Source organism: Passer montanus, unplaced genomic scaffold (assembly GCF_014805655.1).
Source record: "Passer montanus isolate IOZ18808 unplaced genomic scaffold, ASM1480565v1 scaffold36, whole genome shotgun sequence".
In the NCBI taxonomy this organism is placed as follows: domain Eukaryota; kingdom Metazoa; phylum Chordata; class Aves; order Passeriformes; family Passeridae; genus Passer; species Passer montanus.
The window spans coordinates 6,906,977-6,931,788 of NW_024368374.1; the positions used below are offsets into that span (position 1 = coordinate 6,906,977).

A 24,812-nucleotide genomic window follows, 5' to 3' on the forward strand; every position below is an offset into this window, starting at 1 on the left:
CTACCTGTGCATTTCCTTTTGAAAACTTGTCCTTAGATTCTGTGTTTCAAGATGTAACTAAAGCATAAACTGAGGCATAAAATATCCTTAAAGAAGAAATATGGTATAGCAAGTATCTCTCATCAACAACTATTGTGAAAGTAGAAAAGGAATGAGAATAGAAGAAGCAAAAAACCAGAGGAAATAAAAAATGTAGACAATCAAAGACAGTGGCACCTTAAGTTCCAGCAGACTTCTGAAATGGTAGTGTGAGAACCTGAGCTGCTTTACAGTCAATGTGTGAATTTTTATGCTAGTTAAAACTATCAGCAGCTAATTTTTCTGATGCTGGTATGAATAGGACCATAGATTATAGAGAATCCTGGTCACTGATTTTGCAGTTTCAAGAAATAGTGTCTTTTTTATTCTGTTTTATAGCAGATGATTAGTCTAAACATCGCTACAGTGTGTATGAGAAATAGGTTTTTAAATAAGTTATAGCAGAAACTCTTTGTATTTTCTGAGGATAGGAAAAAATATTTTTGTACATCTTAAATCCTAAGAGATGTGTACAGTAGTCAAGTTAGCCTTCATTTAATTTGCAATGTGAATGGCATGTCACATACCACTATAATCTTTCCCTTGCGTTCACATTTAATGAAAAAAAAATGGAATTCTATCTTTTCAAACTTCCAAAATATGAGGCCTCTTTCATAATCCTTCCTTTGGCAGTTTTCTACGTACCACTATAATCTTTCCCTTGCAGCGTTCACATTGAATGAAAAAAAATGGAATTCTATCTTTTCAAACTTCCAAAATATGAGGCCTCTTTCATAATCCTTCCTTTGGCAGTTTTCTACTGAAGTCCTGACACACTGCACACGGTTCTCAAACCAGGAGTTACTATAGTAATGTAGTACACTAGAAGATCCTGGTTTATTCCACAATTCCTTAGACAGAGGTTATCCCCATTCCTTTGATAAAGAAATCTTTGCTGCACTTCCACACCTTTCTGAGCTGTGGGTGCAGGAAGGAGGGCAACAATCCACTCCTGAGTTTGGCACATGCTGCAGCCAGGGCAAGTGAACCAATTCATCATCTGACAATTGTGTTAAACTGTGTTACAGATTTTGAAAGAACAAAACACTGAATCATAGAAGGAAGAGGAGGATAACAGGTATTTAGTTATCCAGCCAATCCCTTTTATTGTGTCTCAGGCCTTATGAACTCTGGTATTTTGTTCAGGCTAGTTTTACTACTTCACAACACACCTAAACATATCTTTAACTCCTTCACCTGGTACCCACCAACCAAAAATACTTCAGCTTTGAAGATGTTCAAACATTTTGGAAAGCTTGTAAGAGGAGAAACTAAAGAATAAAATTTTAAAGAAAAATCTGCTGTTAAGAGCATGAAACCATTGAGTCATGCCTTCATGTAGTTTTCCCTGCTATGCTGGGCTTGTAGCAGCACAGCCCACTGAGAGCACAAGTCGTTTTTTGACCCAGCCATCCATGCCCCGTTTCAGATACCTGGGTTACAAATGCCTTGTAACTGGCAGCTGGCACTCTTACTATCTACTGATTGCTTGTTATCCTCTCTTTCATGCACAGAACTCTCTGACTTCCAGTCTCCTCTTTGCAACTCCTACACAAATTCATCTCCGGTAGTTTGCTGTCTCCATACTGCATGGACTACTGCAATATTTTTAATTCAGTGTTTCAGTTTCTTCTACTTGCCTCCCATAACTGAAAGGTATTTATAACCATGTCCCTACATCTGAAATACATAAGCAGACTTTCTGAATAATAAAACCCACCACACAGTTATTTCCACAATCATCACAGCACTAGGAAGATGAGAAAAGGAAAACATCTTTGAAAGTATTTCTTTACCAAAAAAGCACAGATAACTGGTTGAGTGCTAGTGACTCATTCCAGAACCATGGGCAGACCAGATGACAGGATATGGGGGGAGTATTAACAATAGGTAATTTGTTATATGTCAGCATATTACATTGTAAACAGTATTGCAAAAGTGGATTTTTAAAATAAAAACACAAGTATAAATATGAAGGGACTTTACAGGCAACTCCTCCCACTGCCTGTAAAAGTCAGCACCAGAGTGATTGTATCAGACAGCAGCAGACAAAATGATCAGGTGGAGAACTCAGGAAGTGAAAGGGCAAAATCCAAAGGCAGAGGTGTAAATGGCAGTGAGAAATCTGCATGCCAAGCCCTGCAGTGCCACATGACAAGGAAGGAAGAAGATTAAAAACCCTGACTCACAGGGGCAAGCCAAAAGGGCAGGAAGAAAACACTAAACTGGGAGTTTTAAAATTTTTATTTAACAGCTTAAAAAGGGGAAAAGAAACATTTGTTAAGCCAGAAAGGGAAATTACAGTAATCATGCCTCATCAATTAAATACAGTCATGTTTACATTAGGCAGCTTCATTTCTCAGAAAACAGCTGCTTACCTGACGAGAAGTTCTTACCTGAGCTTCGTACTTGACAGCAGCAGAAAGGAGAGCAATGGCATTCTCTTCACAAATGCCTTGTTTGATCGTTTGCTGGCAAAGCTTTTTCAGTCTGTTTTCTCTATACAGCGTTGCCAAATCTAGCAGCCCTGTGAAAATTTATACAGCTTCAACTATTCTGGTGCAAAATATATTAGTGGCTTTTCAAATTAATCAATCGCCCTTTTGTTTTAGGCTGAATTAATCAATAACTTGCTCTGGCTTTTTTTCCTCTAGATGATGTGTGCATTTTTTAAGGTCCCCTACAGAACCATCAAAAAAAGAACCATTTTATTACTATGCAAGTGTTCTGTTCTCTTGTTCTCATTCTGGACATGAATTACTGACTTACAGCCTCTTAAATTCATACAGGGAAGAGCTCCCTTTTCATTCAGGATCAAAAATCAGTACAGCTACTCAAACAAGTAAACTTTCAGGATGGCATTAGTGCCTTTCTAAATAAAAGAAAGTTCTTAGTAATAGTAACAATGAGTTCTTTCTGAAAACTTTTCACCTTTGATCTCATTGCATGTCCACCACTCATTCTCCTTGGGCATGTTTCCTGCTACTGCATCCTTTCTTCCTGACACCTGCCAAACTGAAGATTTAATTGCTAATGAAACTAAAATCAACAAGCCCTGCTTTCCTTACTCTGTAATGACACCTAGATTGAACTTTTCAAAAACAATAATCTGGAGTAATTTCCATTTATGGCAAATACCTATTGCATCTTCAGGAGGGAGCCTAATGTTGTCTGTATACAGATATTCCAGGAAGGCTCGGTAAACAGGATAAGAAAATTCACTCATTTCTATAATTTCATCATCATTATTGAGTACGGAGCGAAAATGTTCACACCTACAAAACATGAATAAAGATTGTACACTGCAAAGAGTTAAGCTTGAAAGATGAGCTGCAGCAAGAAGTTGGTAAAAAAAAATAAGTCAGTCCTACAGACTAAATCCAAAAGCAGCACCTCTAGCTACATGATTTCTTGCTTTGAACATGTTCATTTCTTTAAGCCTTATAAGCCTGATATATATAATTCAGAATTTTATTCCTGTTGTTAATATTTTATGGCAGAATCCATTTTTACTTACAATATCTACAAGGATTATCCATCTGGTTTTGATGCCATTTTTTAAAATACATTATACATTAACAATCAATTTTATTACCTGTCTCATAGCACATAAAGTTTACCATTAACTTAGACATTTCTGAGATTTGACCCTGATTTCTCCAGCATTTCCTAATGAAGAAGGAAATTATTAATGATTTTAGATATCATTTATTCCAGTGTCAGAGTCCATACACAATTTAGCAATAATCATTACATTCAAAGACTAAATTACTGAAAGTGAAGACACTCTCACTCAGATCTTTCATCTTATTTTCCTTACAAGTCTGAATACTTTTGTGACAGATACAAACAAGGACAAAGCACTGCCTTTGGTAGCTGTAATCTGCAACTTCCAGTTCACAGTAATTTACAATTCACTGTAACTTACTGTTCCCTAAAAAGCATCCTAACATGCACATTGTTTTCAAATTTTTTTGTTGATAAAAATGAACATCTCCACTTCTGATAACTTTTCCTACAACAACCACAATTTAATCATACTTCTTTGTACTATGCTAATTTGTAACTGTCCCACATCTGAATTTTCTGTTCTTTTACTCAAACTTTCCTGTAAAAAGTAAGATGGTTTCCTTTTAATGTCTCTGAGACAAAACTACAACTTAAAGACAGTATCACTTAAATACAAATGAAAAAGAATTATTTAACTAATGACTTAATTTCTTCACATTTTTACTTGTTAATGAAAGAATTTTTTACCTTAGTATTTTGGGGCTTTTAATAGGATAATGGAACGTCTTGTCAAATTCATAAAGAAATAAAAGTCATTATTTAACTTCTGCCACATCTTTTACCACATTCTAGCACTGGGAGAGGCAGACAAAACCTCATTGTTTTGCATCCCAGAGCCCCACATTAAGCAGTGGTGACAACATTATCCATGCAGCATGGATCAGACCTTGGGAATGGTCTGTGCCCCAATGGCACCACACAAAAGTCAGAGACAAGGTGGTACACACTCATCCCTGAAAAACTAAGTAAATGAAAATAAAAACTGGTTAGCACACATCCTCCAGGCTGCAAAGTGTCTTGGAGTGACTGATCCCTTGGAGTATCTCTCTCTGTCACTGTCCCGAGCAGAGCCAGCACAGACAGCAGCCCTGGCAGGCTGATGCAGAGCTGCTAAATCCCACCCCACACTGGGATGTCTGCTCCTGCAGGCAGCACTGGCCTTGGGCTGCTCCCAGGAGCTGGGTGTTCCTGACATTCCTCCAGCCAGCCACTAACCACCAACAATGGGATCCACTTCAAGAACAGGAATGGAACAAGATGGAAAGAAGTCCTCATGAGCAGTAAAGAAATGACTAAACAATAAAAAGGAACTTTTAGCAGCACTGCTTTCATGACAGTGCTCCAGGCCAAATGTTGCAAAACATTTTTAAATACTTTGATCCAGCTGCACCATGACAGTAAAGAAAATATTAATTTTACAGACTGTGCCTGATTTACAGAATTTTGGTAACACCATATATGTAAATCCATTTTAGAATTAGACATTTCCTTCACAGAATGCCATATAATCTGAGAAAAATAGAGCAAGAAAAAGCTACATGCAGTCTGATTATCAGGAAAACAAACCTCAGGAACATTTAGGGCATACACAAGATTTGGTGTGGTATTTGATGGAGAACACATGGCATTCCAAATGAAGAGGGTGGACTACAGGCATGAATGTAATGAATAAGCAATGGAAGCAGTAATGGGAAGACAAATGTAATACAGGTAATCAGAGTAGTAAGAGGAGAGTAGAAAAAAACCCCCAACAAAACAAGGACAGACAAGAATTAACAGGGAATTTTAATTTCATAAGAAGTATACAAAAAAATCACTAACAGGACTCAGGAGCAAAAGCAGGAAGATGAAAGTGGTGATAAGCTGAGGTAGACAAGCATTTTGAGGAAAAAAAATAGCAAAGAAAAAATATTATAACAATGAGGAGGATGAAGCAGAAGCAGTTGGCAAGGCAGAAGTGATCTAAAGCAGTGTCTCTAGAATATCACAGGAGAAACCACACTAGCAGTAACAAATTAATTTCTCTGCATGATAATAACAAAGAAATCATTCTGTATATCTGTTTATGTAAAATCTCACCATAAAGTGGTCTTAACTTGCAAAAAGTTGTAAAAACAGAAAAAAAAAGCCAGCTTAAAAGTCAAACTCACTGATAAGAATGTTTACAACATGCATAACAAGAAATCTGTCATAAAAGGGGAAAAAAAGATCATCTGGATAGCACCTACAGAAGCTGCCAAAACAACTGAAGGATCCTGTGGAAGGAAAGAGTGCCAAGAATAAACACAACCCCCTTAAATCATTCTGGTGGAAGAAGCCAAGCACATAAAGAAGGAAAAACCTGATGCTAACTTCTGAGAAGACAGCAGAAGGAAGTGAGCCTTTTCCTTGGCAGCAAAAGGTTATTGGAAATCAAGGTTGAGGCCATTTAGGAGCACAAAGGAGGATAAATGTCAGATGGAGGGAAGTGTAGGCAGGTAGTAGAGCAACATGTTTGATAATTGCAGAGAGAGTAACAGTGAAAAACAGCAGATGAGTCCCTGACTCAGAGAAAAGGGAATTTGTAAGAATAAGTCAAGAATTTTTTTACAGTGATGACTCAGAACAGTGGATTACACTGCACAGTTTAGTTTATACAATTTATACTGTTTGTTTCTTACCTAATTTTAAGAAGAACTTTATGAACATGAATGTATTTTCCATCCACTAGGAACTTCAGGTCTGCAGTTTCAGGGTTGTCAAATTCCTTCTTTAGTGACTGGGCTACTGTTAGATGGTCATCAGGCTCTAGAATAGACAGGGGACTTATACAAAGTAGTAAGCAATACAAATATCTCTCACTACAACATTCTGGGTATCTGTCAGCAATTAACACTCTTAATAAACACATCTCCTTAAAGCTAGTAAAACCCCCCAGCAGCCTATATGCTCTGTCTGGGCCAGAAAAGCAAAGAAAGGACAGCTTTCTTCAGTCCTTTCTATTTTCCTGCTCCAAGTAAATATCTCTATTAAAAAATGTGTGAATTTCATTCCTCTAACTCCTCTATAGAAGGCCAGGAAAAAAAAGTCTCAGAAGTTTACTGCTCCATATGACAGAAAATGCTATCAATCATTAGTGAGTAAATTACATCAAATTAAAACTGTTAGTTATTATAAGAGCCTCAAAAGATCAATAAAAAATGATAATAAAATTTTCTGAAATGCTCCTATAAGGAGACATTATATTACAGCAAAAATGAATCTATTACAGAAACAACGTATTGGCTGGCAGCAAAACTGCCCAGTGCAATGTCTCTAAAAGTAAATACCAACACTTACAAGTTTCTTCTAAAAGAATAGCTTTCCCTAGACTTAATGGTGCTAGAAGCACAGTGTGTCAAGGTCTGCATACTCCTGTTTGTGTCATATGTCTGTATATCCCACAGTGCACATGATATTTGCATTATAAAGTTACCAAACAGCTTTGAAAAGTCCTCCATTATCTGCACACAAAATTTTTGCCTACTGAACTGATCCACATCTCCATCACATAGCCTCAGAGAACCATCTTCTTTAATACTACTAAAAAAATCAACAAACCACTCTATCCCCAAACCTCATTTTTAACTGTGACAACATTTTGTCTTCTTACCATATAAATACATATTATGGGTTTAGACAGATCTTGTGGGTCAGTAATTAGTTGTTCTCTACAGAAAATTACATAAATACTAGGTTCTGTCTATCAAGCTAGAAATTAGAATGGTATTCTGCTGGAAATAGAAAGACCTTCTCCACAAGCTCTAAAAAAGCTTCACACACACATACACTTTGATACTGTTACACTTTGTTTAGCACAGTCATTTAGCACTTCATTTAGAGAATGTCAGGTATACCCAATTTGGGTAGGTACAGGTAAAATGGATGGGGGAAAGAAACCCAATATACTGATGATAAAAAAAGAGAAATGTTTCTGAAACAACAATACTATAAAATACTTTGTTAGTTCTTTGTACAATGTGTGGCTTATTTATTCAGACCTCTAAACAAGTAAGCATTTTAGCAACTAATGCAAAGTGAAATTCTTCAAAGTTAACTGGCAATCCAGGTGTCCACAAGACACATCTCCAGTTGACTTTACAGCCATCAGAGGAAAACTGAATACAGTGGGGTGCAGCTTTGAAACTCTTAAGAGAAAAAACACATGCTTTTATCTGTTACAGCAGTGAAAGGGGAGCCTGAGGAAGGAAATGAAGAGGCCATTCCCACTGACAAGGCACAAAGCCAAGAAAACTCCTTGGCAGCCTAAGAATTGTATTAGAAATGTTAGAACTGCCACAAACATGGAGAGAACGGGAATGCCTGGGTGTGGAAGCACCAGAATGAAAAGGACAGAGAAGGGCTGTAAGCATGGCAGAGGTCCATGGCATATAAGACAGCAGATGTAAGATCCCAGGACACAGCTGCCTGAGTATTCTCCCCACGCATACATCAGAAGACAAACAACAGTGAGTCAGTCCTGACAGCTTGCCAGGGTGGGACAGGATGAAGAGGCCAGGCACCCTCAGCTCCTGGAGTGTGCAAAAAGGCACAACTGACACCACACAGAGTCACCTAACTAAAAACAACCCAGGAGACATGACAAGGGCCTGATAGCCGGCATCCTTTCTCCATGTCATCACAAGGAAACCTGTTTAGACCTCCTGAATAGTGCCAGGATGCTGAAGAGACTACTTGGCACATATGAAAAAGTGGCTTTGAAAGGACATCTTCAACTTGTTTTGTTTAAAAGTAAAGTAACCTTTTCCTCTGTAAGGCTTCACCTTATGCTTTGGTACAACATTGCTACAGTGTTATAGCACTATTTCCAAAGGGACCTGGAAGTCAAGGTCAAAATATTGCAAGCCCCCCCCCAAAAAAAAACCAAACACACAATAAACAAATACACAAACCCCCTAAAAACAACAACAAACAAAAACCTAAAACCCACAAGCCAAAACAAACATACAAAAAAACCCAAACAATCTACCAAAAAAAACCCCAAGAAACCAAACAAAAAATCCAACAACGCCTCAGAGCCTTTATTAGAAACCATTATGGGATTAAATTGTAGCTGAAGAATGAGTTCTCTGGTAGCTAATGCTGCATACTTAACCCTTTCTATTCAAGACCATCATGACAGGTCTTAATGCTAATCAAACATCTGAGATGCAGCAACTTGTCTCTTCAGAAGACCAGGTCACGATCACTCGTGATGAGACTGAGTGCTTGTGGCCAATTCAGAACATGGGAATTTGGATCCCTCAATCCTTAGTAGTCTTCTTAAGAAAGCTTCAGAGCTTCTCAACTCAAATCTCCAAATTCAAACTCAGATTTTCCACCCAGAGCCACTGGACAGTCACAACCAGAGGTTACACAAAAAACCCCTCCCCAAACCTGAGGCATTTCCCATAGAAATGGGCCACATCAATAAAACAGAAAATTATTTAGCCCTGCCATCAGGCTTTGGCAGTTTTTCACCATTCCATATTACCACTTACACACATACAACATGCCATTATGAATGACTACGCTTCCCAGTGTACATTTTTTGTGACAAACTACGTTTAGGCTTCAAACACATGCAACCATTTTATCGGAACGGAACCTGTTTCGGCTCACCGACGGAGAGCAGGCGCCACATGACAGCGGGGGTGGCGAAGCAGGCGAACACGTCGTCGGTGCAGGCGAAGTGTGTGAGGTGGGGGAAGGTCACGGACTGCCCCCGGCACTGGCCCCACATGTACACCTGGCCGCTCTGCGTCTTGGCCGCCGACGTGTGCGCCGAGTGGCAGGCGGCGATCTCCACAACCCTGAATTGACAAGCCAACAAAAGGAGGGGTGTCACCATGATATTTTAGGAAAATTCCTTTGCTAGGATTTTTCTCCTAGCTGAGAAGCCTCAGAAAAGAAATGTGAGCAACTAACTATCTGATGGCTGTGGAATGTGGTCTGGACATTGTTTACCAACAGGTGCATCTTCCATTGGTCCATGTGGATTGTTTTCACTTGATGACCAATCACAGCCACCTGTGTCAAGGCTGCGAGCACTCACAAGATTTTGTTATTCATTCCATTCTTGTTCTTTCTAGCCTTCTGATGAATCCTTTTCTCTCTATTCTTTTAGTATAATAGTATATTAGTATATAATTTTAATATAATATAGATCATAATATAATAAACCAGCCTTCTGAAACATGGAGTTGAGATTCTCATCTCCCACTCGTCCCGGGAGCACACCACAAAGCATTCATCACAAAGGAGAAAGGCAAGTCGCTCTCATTAAGAACAAAATGCAGTGAATAAGCTCACTGCCTCCTGTCTTTCTCTAGTGCAAGACATACTTTTAAGCAAGAATGCTTTCTGGACACACACAGCAAAATTGAAAGGGCTGGCAGTATTTCTGCAAACAGTGTGCAATCCAAGTTTCTCTTTGGAAAAGCGTCTTGGGAGAGACCAGCCAGAGCTGTTCCCTGTATGCAGCACATATTCTGCTGACCCCTCAGCTCTCTCAAGTAAAGCTATGATGAGTTCCAAGTCTCTGAATGTCTTTGGTGGTGCTAGGCAGTGAGGGGAGTAGCTGTATTAAGCTGTAGAGAACAAATACTTGGAGAAGATGAAGAAGGAAATAAGGATGCATTTAAAAAATGAAAATTGCATTTTGGCTTATAATTGAAAGACAATGGAATTCTTTTTTCTGTTTGCTCATTGGCAACAATTATAAACCAACAAGTTAAACATACTTCTTCTTACTCATATAATTATTATTATTTATGTTTAAAGGACTTCCATTTTGCAAACTAAAATTTAAAACTAAACAGCACTTAAAGCTGTTTCCAAGTGTCCTTTAGCTAGGCTATGTCTCTAATCCCAAGACTGATTTAGGACTTCAAAACTCCCACTGTGTACAGCATTACACAATCCACTGTTCTGCAGTCTGAACTACTGCTTGTTTACTTGTGTTCTCAGCTGCCTGGGGATAATGGCAGGGAAACAATTTGCTTAAAGCTGTATGCACAAATCTTGCAGGCTTTAGTGAGGCAATATTTTCACTGACACCAAGGATTCATATTCCGACCAACAAAAGCCAAAGGCAGCATGCAACATTAAAACTTGTATTAAATTCTTATTGTAACATTTTAAAAGTGTCTGGGGGAAAAAATCAGTAACATTTGAAGCAAAACCACAAGTACACACATAGAAATAGCAATGCTCGAGATCAGGCCATGTCTCATCACCAGAGCAGAGATGCCACTTCCTCACAATGATGTACTCAGACACAGGGTTAAGAAGAACATCTCACTTTCCTTTTTTTCACAACAGAAGCCCAAAATCAAGATTTTGGATCATATACATAGTTGGCTTTACAACAGAAACAACCACCCCACTGTCCCTCAAGGACCTAGAGGAAAATATTTAACTTGCAAAAATCTAAACTTTATTTTTAGGCAACAATACCAAGAAATAACTCCTCCCTTTCTCTCTCCTGGATTATGAACCAGATTTAATAGCAGAAATAACACAAATTGCAGATGTCCACCCTTCACTTTTTCTGAGTACACTTCTTGTCAAAAGTAGCATATTAAAATACAATTTATATTCACAGATAATAAAGCCTTTATTGTTGATTTCAAGCAATGCAACTACACCACTGAAGGGAAACTGCAGTTAAGGCCTTTAAAGTACAGTGAGAGACAAAGCAGAAAATAGCATATTCAGGCTCAGAATGTTCAGTTTCTCTTTCACAGGGATGGATATGGGACAGATTCAAGCACTATCAGTGATAATTTTCTTCACATTTAGAAAATGAACCATTGCAAAAACATTTAGGCTCCTTCTCTGAAAAAATAAATAGTTTAAAAATACCATAATTTTATGTAGTTCTTCTGTGAGTATGTCAACCAATGTCTGATTGCAAGACTGTAAGCATTACCTGTCCTTATCCACAATAACTGTTGTAGGGTAAGACTGGTTACTTTTATTCCCAGTACCTAACTGGCCGTATGAATTGGCTCCCCAGGCATATATCTGACCTTCATCTGTTAGCACTAATGTATGAGCATAGCCACAGGCAACCTGCAAGGAATAATAAAAAGAAGAAAACCTCATTTTTATGCAATGGTAAGTTAAAACAGATAGATATATCTTATGCAGTAGGTTAATGCCATTGATTCTAGGATAGTGTAAAAATTAAAAATACTGGTAAGTTTATTAAAAATGGAAGGAAGGTAGATGAGATGACTTTGAGGAAAAACATTTACCAATGGGAAACCCTGACAGATAATTTCAAGAGCAGAGCAAAAAGAATAGCTGGAAACTGAGAAAGAAGGGAAGCTATATGACAATTTTGAACAATATGCAGAAAAGGTTGTCTGTCTTGCATTGATGTTGCTCCATGGACAACTGCTCCAGTATGAATAGCTTCACCACTGGAAAAACAGCTGAGGTCTCCCTGTCTGACCCTCTCATCCCTGACTGACAGCCACACAAAACTGCCCCCTCCCTGTGCCAGCTCTCGTGCTCAGAGGATCCTCTGCTGAGGTACATCCCCATCCCTGGAAGTGCTCAAGGCCAGGTCCACTGGGGCTCTGAGGAACCCAGTCCAGTGGAAGGTGTCCCTGCCCATGGCAGGGGATGGAACTGGATGGTTTTTAGGGTCCCTTTTAGACCATTCTGTAATTCTCTAAACTTATGCAAGAAAACTCTCACAGTGCGGTCTGAGAGCCACACAAGATAATCAACAAGAGCAATCAGCCAGGAAAGAGACAAAACTCTCCATTTTGATGGCCTCACACAACTGTATCAACTCATAACTTCATGGAAACCCCCTTGATCCTGCTGAGCTGCCTCCTCACATCAGATTGTTCAAAAATTCCACTTCATATATGCAGCACATGCCCCACATACAGACAGATACACAGAGGCAACACTACCAGCAGCAGTCCTGTCTGCAGCAGTTTGTGTAATTTAGCAGAGACAGATGGCTACCAAAAACCAATTTATGTTGCCCATAACTAGCTCACCTATCTTCATATGATCTGCAAAGATACACCATAAATACATATACTCCACTGACATCCATGAAGCATGTGATGTACTTTAAGTGAAATAAACCATCAAGTGATTTACTGAGTGGAGATCTACAACAATCGATATCAAGTAAAGGAAGTGAATGGAAACAGAATCTAAGCCAAACTTGCTGCAGCATTCACTCTCTAAATAGAAGAATAAATACAGGGGTACATAATACTTTATTATCTTACTATACAACAGTAGTTGATACCAGCAAACCTACTGTCTACATCCTAGGCTCTGAATATAAAATTATGTAATTAAATAAGTTTCTTTTAAAAGACTTAAATTCATAGCTTTCCCAAGTAAATGAAATAAATAGGATCAAAAGTTCAAAATGCTCTTGCAAATTTTCAATAGGTTACACAACCCACGTTTTCTAATAGCTTTCCTGTCAGTAACCTCTATTTTGCACGAATCAATTAAAAACTTGCAGAAACAGTCCTGCAGTCACTTTAAACATTTCTTATTATACAAAAGAAGTTATCAGTTTGCTAGTTACACTGATGGCAGCCCTGCTACTTGCTAAAGTGCAATAATCTCCAAAGGTCAAGGCTAACTGTGGAATCATACCAAATGTTAGCCAAATGCAGTGGGAGGCAGTTTGTTCAGTATGTGATGTCCAAACACCAGTAAGTCAATGTGGCTGGAGTGCAGCTCTAAAATGAAATTCAGTCTGCAAGACAGACAAAATGCTAAACTGCAGCATTTTTCCAGAAAAAAAAAGTAGGGGTTAATGAAGAATGGAATATACTAGAAAGACTCTGTTATTTACTAAAATAACAGCAATATTTTTAATTAACTTTCGCAGGAAAAAAAGAAGAAAATAAAAGAAACATTTTTAATGGTCTAGTCCTCTAAGTAAAATCCTGACCTCACTGAAGTCAATGGCAAAATTCCCACCAAACTCCATAGAGTTACAGTTTCTCCCCTGTTGGGAGAGGTCCACTTTAGGACACATGTGTTTTATTCTGATGTCACTTTTTAAACAAAGGACTATCTCCTGGAGAGGCAGCACACGCTGTCCACAGGACTCCTGCAGAGGCTCCCGGAGGGGCTGGGGGGGAGCAGCGCAGACGCAGACGTACCCGCTGCACACGAATGCCCTGCAGGGCTGCGATCCGGCACGGCGTGGGCTGGTTCCCGCTGCTGCCCAGCCCCAGCTGGCCATTCCCATTGTACCCCCAGACATAGACCTTGAAACAGAGACAGGCACTTTAGGCTGCTTGCTACTAGTCACTTCTTTTTTTGTTTTAGGTAAACACAAACATATTCACACATATACCTACCTATCTAAACACATATACATGCACACGTTTTTCTTTAAAATGCCAGTTACGTACTCATCTAGAAATCTTAACTTCCACATTCATTCTCTTTAGGAGTTAGATTATGTAGGGCTACAATATTTTAACAGGAAGAACAGAAAATCAGTGACTCATATGGCTGCTTGCCAGCACAGAGTAAATCCAGCACAATACTTCCCTTCTTCAAAGAGTAGATTTCTCATTCCAAAATCTTCTAACAGAAAACACACTAGAACAATTATAAAATGGAAGCCGTGCACAACAGTTTGAGCAGGCAGCTTTATGCCAAATATAAGAAAAAGGGAAAACACTGAGCTCTGATAATTTCACTGACATTTTGTTTTACTGCAGTCAATAGCTACTTAGTTCTAAACTCAAGTGCTTGGAGAAATAGAGCTAGCAAGATGTATAGTGTCCAACATCATCAGCTCATATGAACAAAATCTAGAACTCTACTACCTCCTTGTATCTTTGCAAAGAAGATAAAAAAAGTATGAGGGAGATTCAAGAGCTACTCCAGTACAAAAAATATATGCAATGTACTTTTGTTTTCTCTTAAGATATTTCTACAACCTCCTTGTATCTTTGCAAAGAAGATTAAAAAAAAGTATGAGAGAGATTCAAGAGGTACTCCAGTACAAAAAATATATGCAATGTACTTTTGTTTTCTCTTAAGATATGTGAATATGAGCACTGAAAATTAAAATATCTTCAGTGATTATTATCACATACAATACTTCAGATTCTAGTACAGACAATAATTTGTGTATGAATGCTAAAGCCAGCAGTGGTAAGATAACAAAAGTTGTTATGAGCAGTATAAGCAGCTAGACTCGAGGGAGTTTGGAAAGCTTTCTGAATAATAGCTCATGACTGTCAGGTTTGAAATTATCTACATGTCAAGTTATTATATGAAGTAAAACTCAGTCCAAATATTCACTTGAAATTTCTTACCTCTCCATTTTCCACCACAGCCATAGAGAAGGAAGTTTGGAAAGGGAAACTTGCTTTCTGAACAATGGCTCATTACTACCAGGTTTGAAATTATCTGCATGCCAAGTTATTACATTAAGTAAAACTCAGTGCAAATATTCACTTGAAATTTCTTACCTCTCCATTTTCCACCACAGCCATAGAGCACATCTGTCCACAAGCTATATTAACAACTATTTTATTTTGTAAGCAGCTGGTAACTCTTCGAGGAATTGGCTGATTTGCTGTTGAACCAGATCCAACCTGGCCAGAGTTATTATAACCCCATGTGTATACCTGTTGCAAAAGAATTGTCAAAGATGGCTTTATAATTTATAGTTCAAAGTACATGTTCAAGAGATGAAAAAACAGTATGAACAAAAATTTAATTTTTTTATGTGAAAATGGATGTATTGTTTTACAGACCTAGGAAGACACATAGGTTTACAAGTGAACTGTTTCTAACAAAAATATGCCAATCTAAGCATTTAGATATTCCATTCTTTTATATTCCTCCATTCAAAGGCAAGAGGAAACATGATGGCTGCAGTTAATGCTGGAAGAATCCATTGCTACTTTTCCAGAACTCAAACTAGAATATCTAAGTGGCACAAATGGCACTTCAAGGCAAATTCCAGGAAACTTTTTATTTTGGCAGGTAAAATTGCTTACAGTGAATGTGATTTACATTAACATCAGCTTTAATGCCACTAAGCATTTAAAGTAGAGTATAGCATAGGAAGGAACTGGCAGCATAATTTGTTATTACGAGCAGATGTGGCACAAAATCAGTGTTCTGCACACACTTCAAAACAGCTACACCCTCACAAGTTTCAATTTTTTGGAAACATTTGTGTTACATCAGCACTGTGAGGACTGGAGGAAGCAAGGTCTAATGCTAGAGGTGCAGAGTGTTTTCCTGTTTCTCACATATGTGAGTTTCATTACAAGAAAACAGACTGGTTCCCACTATACTCACCTCTCCATCAGAAGTTAACACCATGGAGTGGTGAGAGCCACAGGCAACCTCAATGACTTTCTTGTTCACCAAGTTAGTAGAGACTTGACAGGGAACGAAGCCATGATTTGTTGTACCATTGCCCAGCTGACTGTAAGCGTTATGACCCCACGTATACACTTCTCCTTCTACAAGAAAAATGTAAAGAGCTGGTTGAAAAATCTCTACTTTTCCAACGAGTACACAAATAAAATTACAAACTAAAAAGCCAAATTCAGTAAAAATATACATACTTAAGTGTATAAATACATGTATGACCTATGGGGCTGTTCAGCCCACGGACGTACCAATGCTACCAGGCTCAGATAGTGTTGACCATAAATCCAAATGGATAGTATCAACATAATGATAGCAAAGGAAAACATACTGCTGAAAGAAAAGGGATGGTGTAATACAGAAGAGAAAAGGATGAAATGACAGTCAAAGTCCCCATTTCAATTTCTGTTCAAATCAGAATTTCTTGTCTATGCCCTGGCACTGTTTCCCATTTTGGAAAATTCAAAAAATAAGCTTTCATTCCCTTACAATATGCATATTCCCTAAGGAGCATTCCCTCAGAACTAGAAAAACAAAATATACTACACTAAACCAATACTTCTCTTCAATAACTGGTTAAATCTAATTACTTTATCCTATCAAAAGTGAACAACCTTTTCCTCAGTTCACCAACACGTGAATACAAATTTCAGTATACATGTGAAACATAGGGCACAGAAACATACAGCAAAGTGCCAATGACAATAATTAACACAGGAATTGTGTAACACATAACAGCCCTCTAAAAGGTAAGTTTAAAAAGGCTGTGCTGAAGAAAAGCTATTAAAGCAAATGGAGTTATGAGTAAAAATCATCAGGATCAGTTCTTGACCTGCTCTTTGGCAGTACTTCATCATCAGGCTAACAAGTATGAGTGTGTCAGTGGGATCAGAGGGATATAGATGCATACATAAAAAAAGCACGCAGAATGGTCTACCATGAAGACTGGAGGAAATGCTGGAACACAACCGAATGTAAAAGAACACATTTACAACATAATTCCCCTCACCTACTTTTAGTCATAATCTAGAATACTGAAAAACATTTCCTCTCATTAACAGAGACAGGTAAGTGTGAATATCATCTATTAGGCTCTAACAGAACCTCACTGGGAACACAATACTAATAATTGTAAGTGTAACGTACTTAATTATGAACATAAAAGCCACTACCACAATGAGGATAATAGAGTGTCAGTGCAGGAAGTATGAAGGCTGGAAGGCAACATAATGGGTCTTCAAATCACATCAAAAAGTAGGTACTGGAGGGAAAAGATGCATTTTAGCTGAAGGACAGTGTTGGGACAAGAACATATGAGCATAATGTAGCCACTAATGCATTTCAAGAGCAATCAGAAGTTTCAAACTTAACTGAGAAGTGATAGAAAAAACCCTTCCAAAAGTAGTAACAAGATCAAAGTAGGGCTTGAAAAACTGCTGAAAAAAAAAACAAGCTATCTGACATATTTGCCAATTAAAATACTTTTGACTTAGCAGCCCAGAATACTCAATTCTCTCTCTTTTGTTACCAGCCCATACCTTTCACACCTGTTGGATGAATTTAAGTGGACTCTCTGAAGAAGCAATAGTCAGATCATACTTTACCTTCTGTAGCAAGAACAACATGAGGGCCACTTCCATAACTCAGGCAGGCTATCTTTTTGCCACACAGGGAATCTAACCTCCTTGGTTCTATAGTGCTCTGCATGTCTCCTGTTCCCAAACAGCCACTGCAGTTCATGCCAAGCACAAAAACCTGTCATAAAAGAATCACAGACTCATAATTTAGGTTGCAACAGAGAACCTCCTCCAAAGGTCAACCAGTCCACCCTTGTGCTTACCAAAGATCTAAACAGATTAGTTGACTCAAGGCCATGTCCAAAAGATTCTTGTACATGTCCAAGGAAAACAAATCTCACAACTGCTTCAGCATTTAACCCCTCTTAGACCATTTTTTTCCTTGTACTGAATCAGAAAATGCCATCTTGCAGTTTGTGTCCACTGCCTCTCATCCTGTCACTATGCACTTACAACAAATGCCTAACTCCATCTTCTCTTTGTTCTCTGATTGTGGTAAGAAGCCTTTAATTTAAACTGAAAATGTTTCAGTAGCAAACAAAACAATCTGACATTATTGCATGCAGCTTTCTCTAGGTGTACTGTTATACTACTGGCCTTCAGAATAACTACACACATAACTGATTAAACATGTCACGTTCATGCACACTCCTGGACAATTACCTCATCATTTTCAGTGGCGTACAACACTTCATTACCAGCACTGCCAAATACACAGGCTTGGCGAATTAACTTGATCTCTTCTGGGGAGCAGAGAGAAAAAATCGGCCATTTCCCAACATCCAGCATCTTCAGGGCTGACAAGAGTGTTGCCTCCAGGGCCTGGTATTATAAAAAATGCTATCAAATACCTGCACAGAAAAAATATATGCCTTTGCATAGCAAAAAATTAGATAAACACCACCATCTCCTTTTTCAGCCACAAACCAGTATTTGAATTCTACAATACTTGAAAGGAAGACATTAAATAAACATATAAAATATATAATGATCTAGAAATAAAAGATCAACATTAATGGAGAAAAGTACCATGTAGGAGGTTAAAGGATGAGGTCATATATTCACTATATTTATACAACATAAGTGCTATCTTACAGAACTCAATATACATTGAATTCTGTAAGACAGCATTCCGATATAAAGTGTAAAGTGTATATTCAAAATTTGAAATCTGTGTATTTTTCTCTTGGTGCTAAAATTGCTGATAAAAAAAGAAACCATAAAAGAACTCTGCCCAAGAATACATTTATCTTTGAGGAATATGCATATTGGTTTTCATGTATGTATTTTTTCTACCTCCAAATTATAAAAAGATGTGAATAAATTCTAGTTTGGAGTCTGAAGCATGTTATATCAGCCATAAGAATATAGTTTTTTCAATGAGTATCAGTGACTACAAAAAAATATACACAGGGATGTACATAACACTAGAAAATCAAAACCAATGGCCTAAATTAATCCTAAATTAAATTCATTAGACAAATACCAGCTATTCACCAATTTCTTTATTATTTACTTCAGAGGAGGGGAAAGAAGTACTGCCATCTTCAGAGGAAAAAAAAGTTGCGGTTTTGATCACACCAGCTCTTTCCCCATCTCCTCGAAGCAAATAACTGACCAACTTCAGCCAAATTTGCAAGTGAAAGGGAAGTAAGATTCTGCTGACACAATCAGCTTGGCAGCAGGCAGCTGGACAAACAGACATTATGTTATGAAATAAGTCACTGAGCAAGTAGGTCCAAGCTAATCCTAGCAGACGCTGTTCCCTGTGACACGTAGCAGGGTTATCAGGGATGAAGGACCAGAATCCATATGGAATCAGTCTTCGTTCATCTGCTGCTTACAGAATAATTTCTTTTATGTCAAGAGGTTACCATGTATTCTACAGAGAATTTTAGGCCCTCTTAAGATATGATAATCAATACTGAAAGCAGACTATTCTTCCAACTGCATTAAAAAAATTGCATCCCACTTTTGCTCAAGACTGAAGAAGCCTGAAATTCAAAAGGACAGTCAGGGTGTCCTTCAATTATACAGATTCCTTTACTGGAACAACATATTGGTTTCTTTGTAATGTGGGCTCTAAATTCCAAGTGCTCAGTGGGTCAGAACCCATTCATCTTATGTAGAAAAGTTGTTTTTAATCTGTAACCTCATTCTACAAAGCACTCATGTCATATCCTCATAATTAACAGGTTTTAAAAAACCCCCCAAACTGTAGCATTTCTTAACACTAAAGCAATACACTGAAAGAAAAAAATTCCCAACTACTCTTATTAAAAGCATCCAAGGAAATACTTATGATAATGATTAAAAAATAAAAGAAAGAACCAAAATATTATCAGGCAAAAAAATCCATAATCTAAATCCTGTCTCTGGAATTATTAGTTACACTCAGTAAGAGATATTATTCTACTTTTCAAGACTTTCTCCCCTTGCACAGTTCCACGTTATATTTTGTTTCAAAAACATTAAAACCAACTTCAACTCTTAGCCTACCAATATTTATATCCCGTAAATGATCAGTTCCCTCATTATATTGCATGAAGTCATGAAAGGCAGACTTAGACATGAATCTCAGACATTATATATGAACATACTGTTCTTTTAAAATGTTGTGGATGACTTAAGCATGATTTCTTCAGCTAGTATAATTTCTTCTAACCATAGCTTTTGTTTCTGTCTACCTTGAAAAGTACTTGCACATTCTAAGCGACTGCTAAATGGAACCTTTTGAGCAGAGCAGTACAGAATTCCCAATACAAATCGATACTCTGACCTTGGCACTGACTCCTTGAGGAGGAGGTTCATCCTCCATATGGATTTGTGCTTGTGTCCCCCTGCAGAGAGAGAGCTGTAGTTAAAATCATCATACAATATTGCTGCAACAATACTTTCTGAAACTTAATACTAAGCCAGAACTATCTTCTTCTGTGGGGTGAGAAAACAAGAAATGCAAAGCCTTCTCAGTTTTGCTTTTACATACAACTATACAATGACCAGTTAGGCAGATTCTGCTCTTCTGTATTCTTACCTAAAATATTCATTCTTGGGTAAAACAGTTTTTAAAACAAATATGAAAATTAATCAGATTGTGATTGGAAAGAAAGATGTTTTATGCGCACCATACTCCAATGTCTTTTCATTGCAGTAAAAATAAATTGAGAACCTTCCTGACATAATGCTTTAAGAGATTTCTTTCAGGAAAGAAAAAGCACACTGCTCAGAGAATTCAATTTTTGGCTTAAGCCTTCAAATTTACTTATTCCAGTTCCATTCAGAAAACAATGCTAGAAAAACATTTTTGTCTTTTCAGGTTACTGAGAGCTGCTAAAAAAATTCATTCTGCTTGAGAAAATATTGTCAGCCCTGTAAATTACCTTTATAATTCCTACGACATACATTATCAATAGAAAGAGATCTTCAGCACAGATGTTTCTTCCCAAATATGCACAACTCTACTATCCTAAAATGATTTCCTAACATAAAGCCATGCAACTCTGTTTTCAGTAAAACTACAAAAATGAGAAGCAGCTCTGAAGCTGTACCAGCCTCTTTTTACTGAACAGTGCTGAAGACTGTACACATCATTTTCTTTGCGGTACATTGGTTCAGACACAGCTAAAATCTGTTCACTTCTCCCATAAAATCACATCTCTAAAATTCTGACTACAGGCAGAATAACATCCAACAAACAAGTTACCATTTTATTGAGTTAATTTTCAGACTAATACCACATTAAAACAAGTATCAAATGTAACTGCATAAAACTATCTAACTTACTCCTAAACACATCTCTTATGTAAGACTTCATGCCACAAGACCTAACCCAATTACACAAAATATATGAAATTAGGATGACTTAAGTATGATAATGTTAATGATTCAACATGTAATCTACTGAATAAAAACCCTATATTTTCTTGAAACAAATAAAAACCTGAAAAAATGCTGCAGCTCGACCATACTGAATATGCACAACTGTTAAGCTTAAGCTTCAACAAAACCCACAAATCTACACACATACACACAGTGCATTTTATACACCTAGGTTGAGACATTACATGAAGAATTCAGCTCATGTGTGAAAGTCCATGGTGACTTTGAGCTTAAGGCTCAAACACACAACCAAACTGGAACAACTGGAAGCCAAGTTATATTCCCCTTCAACTAGAACAGACAAAAGGGCTGACTCAGTCACCTACACATCAGCACCTACTGGTATTTGAGATGACCTTGGGGACCCCTGACACCAAACAGTGCTGGCAGATATGATACAGGACCCATGGGATATCCACACATCCATGCCAAGCTGGGGCAGCAGCCAAGAACTAAATGGCACCAGACAGTCCTGCCTGTGGAGCTGAGCAGAGCCCTGGATTAGCATACACAGCCTTTTATCAAGCTTTACACCTTCATGGAAATGGGGGAACTTGCTGAGCTCTTGCTGTTAAGCAATTGCTTATTTTCTTCAACATACTTGTTCAAAAAACAAGAATGCAACAGTTGATTTTGTGTACATTATCTCTAGTTAAAGCAGAAACAACTTCTCTAATTAAGGCCTTTGCCTGTACTACTGAACTGCTCTGAAACATTTAATTTCAAGTATGCCAGCAGTCCTTCTTTGAAACTGATTATCAAGGCTACCCACTATTTTGCAGCACCAAGTTCCAGCACTCCCATGCAAAGCTGACATGTTACCCATTTTTTGACCATCTTTAGCCTACACTCAGATCCCAAAGGAATAATTACTAACTGAATTTTCTAGCTCAAACAAATGTAGAATTCCATATTTCCTTCCCCAAGCCTTTTGATACCCATGATTCTCCAGGTTCCAATACTTCACTTCAATTGCACCTGTTCAGACAAAAGCAGTTCCACTTAAAAGCAGTTGATTTGTTAGCATAAAGATACATTAGGATCTAACCCCCTCAGTTAATTAATAAAAACTGCTCCACGTCACTACTTTTCAGATTCCCGACAGTTTTGCCTTGACTTTTCTGTAACAAAGATCAGTTCCATGGCCTCCCAACTCAAAAGTTAGAACGTGTTTTATCTTATATATAACTATGAGAAAATTACCCTGCAACTCCATTTTCAGTTTGCTCTGCAAACACAGACATCTTATTTCTGAACAATCCCACAGAAGTACACTGGGTGGCTCAAATTATGCCAGTTTATTCTTTCATTCAAATTCATGTCTTCTAATAAAAGTACATATCGAGTGCCACATATCTGTATCTGCAAGGTTGTTCTTTCTAAAAACCTGTAATCGACTTGAGAATATATCCACCTGGGGATCCTAAAAATAAAGACAGAAAAAAAAATAAGCCTGTTTAAGAACCATTCTTATCCATGTAAGTTTAAAATATCAGCAAGGATATTAGCAATGAGTTATGCACAAATTTTTCTCCAGCAAAATAACCATTGTGAAGGCAGTCAAGCAAATTAAAAACAGTATTTTCATCAAAATTAAAAGACAAAAACCTGTATATTTGAGTAAATCAGGTACAGGAGAAAAACATATCCCAGCTATTTCCGACAAGTTACTGTGATTGTCTGTCTACTAAATCTTATAATATGTGCACAACTGCCAAAACCCATTACTTTAAAATAGCTAGACACTACATGTAAGAAGAATGCAATACTTATTTTAGAAAGTAAAAAGGTAAGCCAGAAATATTTCTCATGCCTGAAAGCTTTTTATAACTCTCACTATCTGCATTTCCCAAAAAAACGTGTGAAGTGCAAATCTAAAGGAGAAAACATCATTATTGTAAACATCCATTTCTTGAGGATGTGCACAGCCTTTTGATGCAAAAATATTTATATTAAGCTTCCACAAATCTCTTCTCTGGAATCCAAGTACAATTAAGAATCTGGACAGCATACTCTGGCAGTCTGAGTTTAGGTCTTGGAGACTGGAAGCTTTGACCATCATTTTGGTCCAACCACGATAGGTCTTTGAGTAAGACACACATTTCTGCAGCACACGTAAGACTGAGTTAAGGAACATAAATACTAAATCTGGTAGCCAAGCTTCATTAGCAGTCCAAGACCATTTAACCCTAAATATTTAAACAGGTTCACTGACTCGTGTGAATGTAAACATTCTTGTAGATTCTCTCTCTAGGAACTTGGCAAGCAAACAAAAATTTTCAGAACTCCACTTAGTATTTCCTCCCACTTAACTTGAACATTTATGAACCTCATCTGCTGATTCAAACGTCTGTCGGCAGCTCCCCCAAGGACTCTAACCACAGGCTTAGGAAAGCTTACAAAGCAAAAGTTACAGAGAAAAGGGACTTGATAAGACTTTTAGAAAAGGAACCTAACCTTCTCTGACATTCCTGATTTCTCAGCAGTTTCCTACCAGAGTATCATTACATGATGCTAACTTGTCCAAGCAATTTTGCAGGAGAGATCAGATCACCAATACTGCCAACATGCACTCCTTGAACAGGTCACATTCCCCTCTAGAAGGACTATTTCCAAAATTATCTTCTTTCTTCCAGTACTATACCCAGTGCTGACAATAAATTGACAGGACTCAGCTTATCATTTATTCTTCCACTGATGGGGCATTTTCCGTTACCAAGAAATTGCAGACCTTGACAAGTGGTTGTTTGGAAAACTTCAAACTCCAACTAAAATATAATTTTCTCTCCTTCATTTCTTGCTCCATGACACCAGACTGAATTCTTTGCTCCTGATGCAAGTTCCACTGTGTGCCTACTCATTACACAAGCAAACCAACCCACAGTTTGGAGGCTAGATCCAAGAAACTCTTTATTGGCTCCATCTCCAGAAGTAAAACTTCAGCCAAAAGCACCTTGTCAGACACCACCTGTCTTTTGGCACAACATCCAGTTCCACCTGTTGGCTCCAGGGAGCTCCAGCATGACCCCACTGAAGTTGCCAGACGTTCACATGTAGAATGCATATTCTAAGTGATGGCAAGACAAGTGCTCAGATTAAGTTTCTTCATTTTTCTCATTCCTACTCCACTTACTTTTCCCCCTTTAGAAATGCCTATCACCTTCACTGATGTAGAATGGTGGATTGTTGACCAGCCAGCAACAAGAGAGGAAACAACTGGAAAAAAATTATCATCACCCACCAGAAAGAAAATATTTAAAGCAGAAATAAAAAAATAATCCTTTT

The 24,812-nt window shown here is 37.8% G+C and overlaps 1 protein-coding gene across 7 annotated transcripts in view; it reads right to left on the reverse strand.

Moving 5' to 3' along the window:
* The window catches only part of RCBTB2 (RCC1 and BTB domain containing protein 2), a 33,468-nt gene that overhangs the window by 4,805 nt on the left and 3,851 nt on the right, over positions 1-24,812 (reverse strand). For 4 of the 7 annotated variants that reach the window (XM_039716612.1, XM_039716613.1, XM_039716614.1 and 1 more), the window contains exons 2-12: positions 20,428-20,488; positions 18,312-18,470; positions 17,676-17,826; positions 15,997-16,163; positions 15,156-15,314; positions 13,827-13,934; positions 11,600-11,742; positions 9,289-9,479; positions 6,309-6,435; positions 3,217-3,380; positions 2,475-2,605 (exon numbers count right to left, since the gene is read on the reverse strand). In XM_039716612.1, the coding sequence (XP_039572546.1) occupies positions 2,475-2,605; positions 3,217-3,380; positions 6,309-6,435; positions 9,289-9,479; positions 11,600-11,742; positions 13,827-13,934; positions 15,156-15,314; positions 15,997-16,163; positions 17,676-17,826; positions 18,312-18,470; positions 20,428-20,466 (1,539 nt within the window). In that variant the 5' untranslated portion in view covers positions 20,467-20,488. Of the gene's footprint in view, positions 1-2,474; positions 2,606-3,216; positions 3,381-6,308; positions 6,436-9,288; positions 9,480-11,599; positions 11,743-13,826; positions 13,935-14,999; positions 15,024-15,155; positions 15,315-15,996; positions 16,164-17,675; positions 17,827-18,311; positions 18,471-20,427; positions 20,489-22,730; positions 22,951-24,812 lie in introns of those variants that run through there. The other 3 variants (XM_039716610.1, XM_039716611.1, XM_039716617.1) reach the window with 3 other exon arrangements.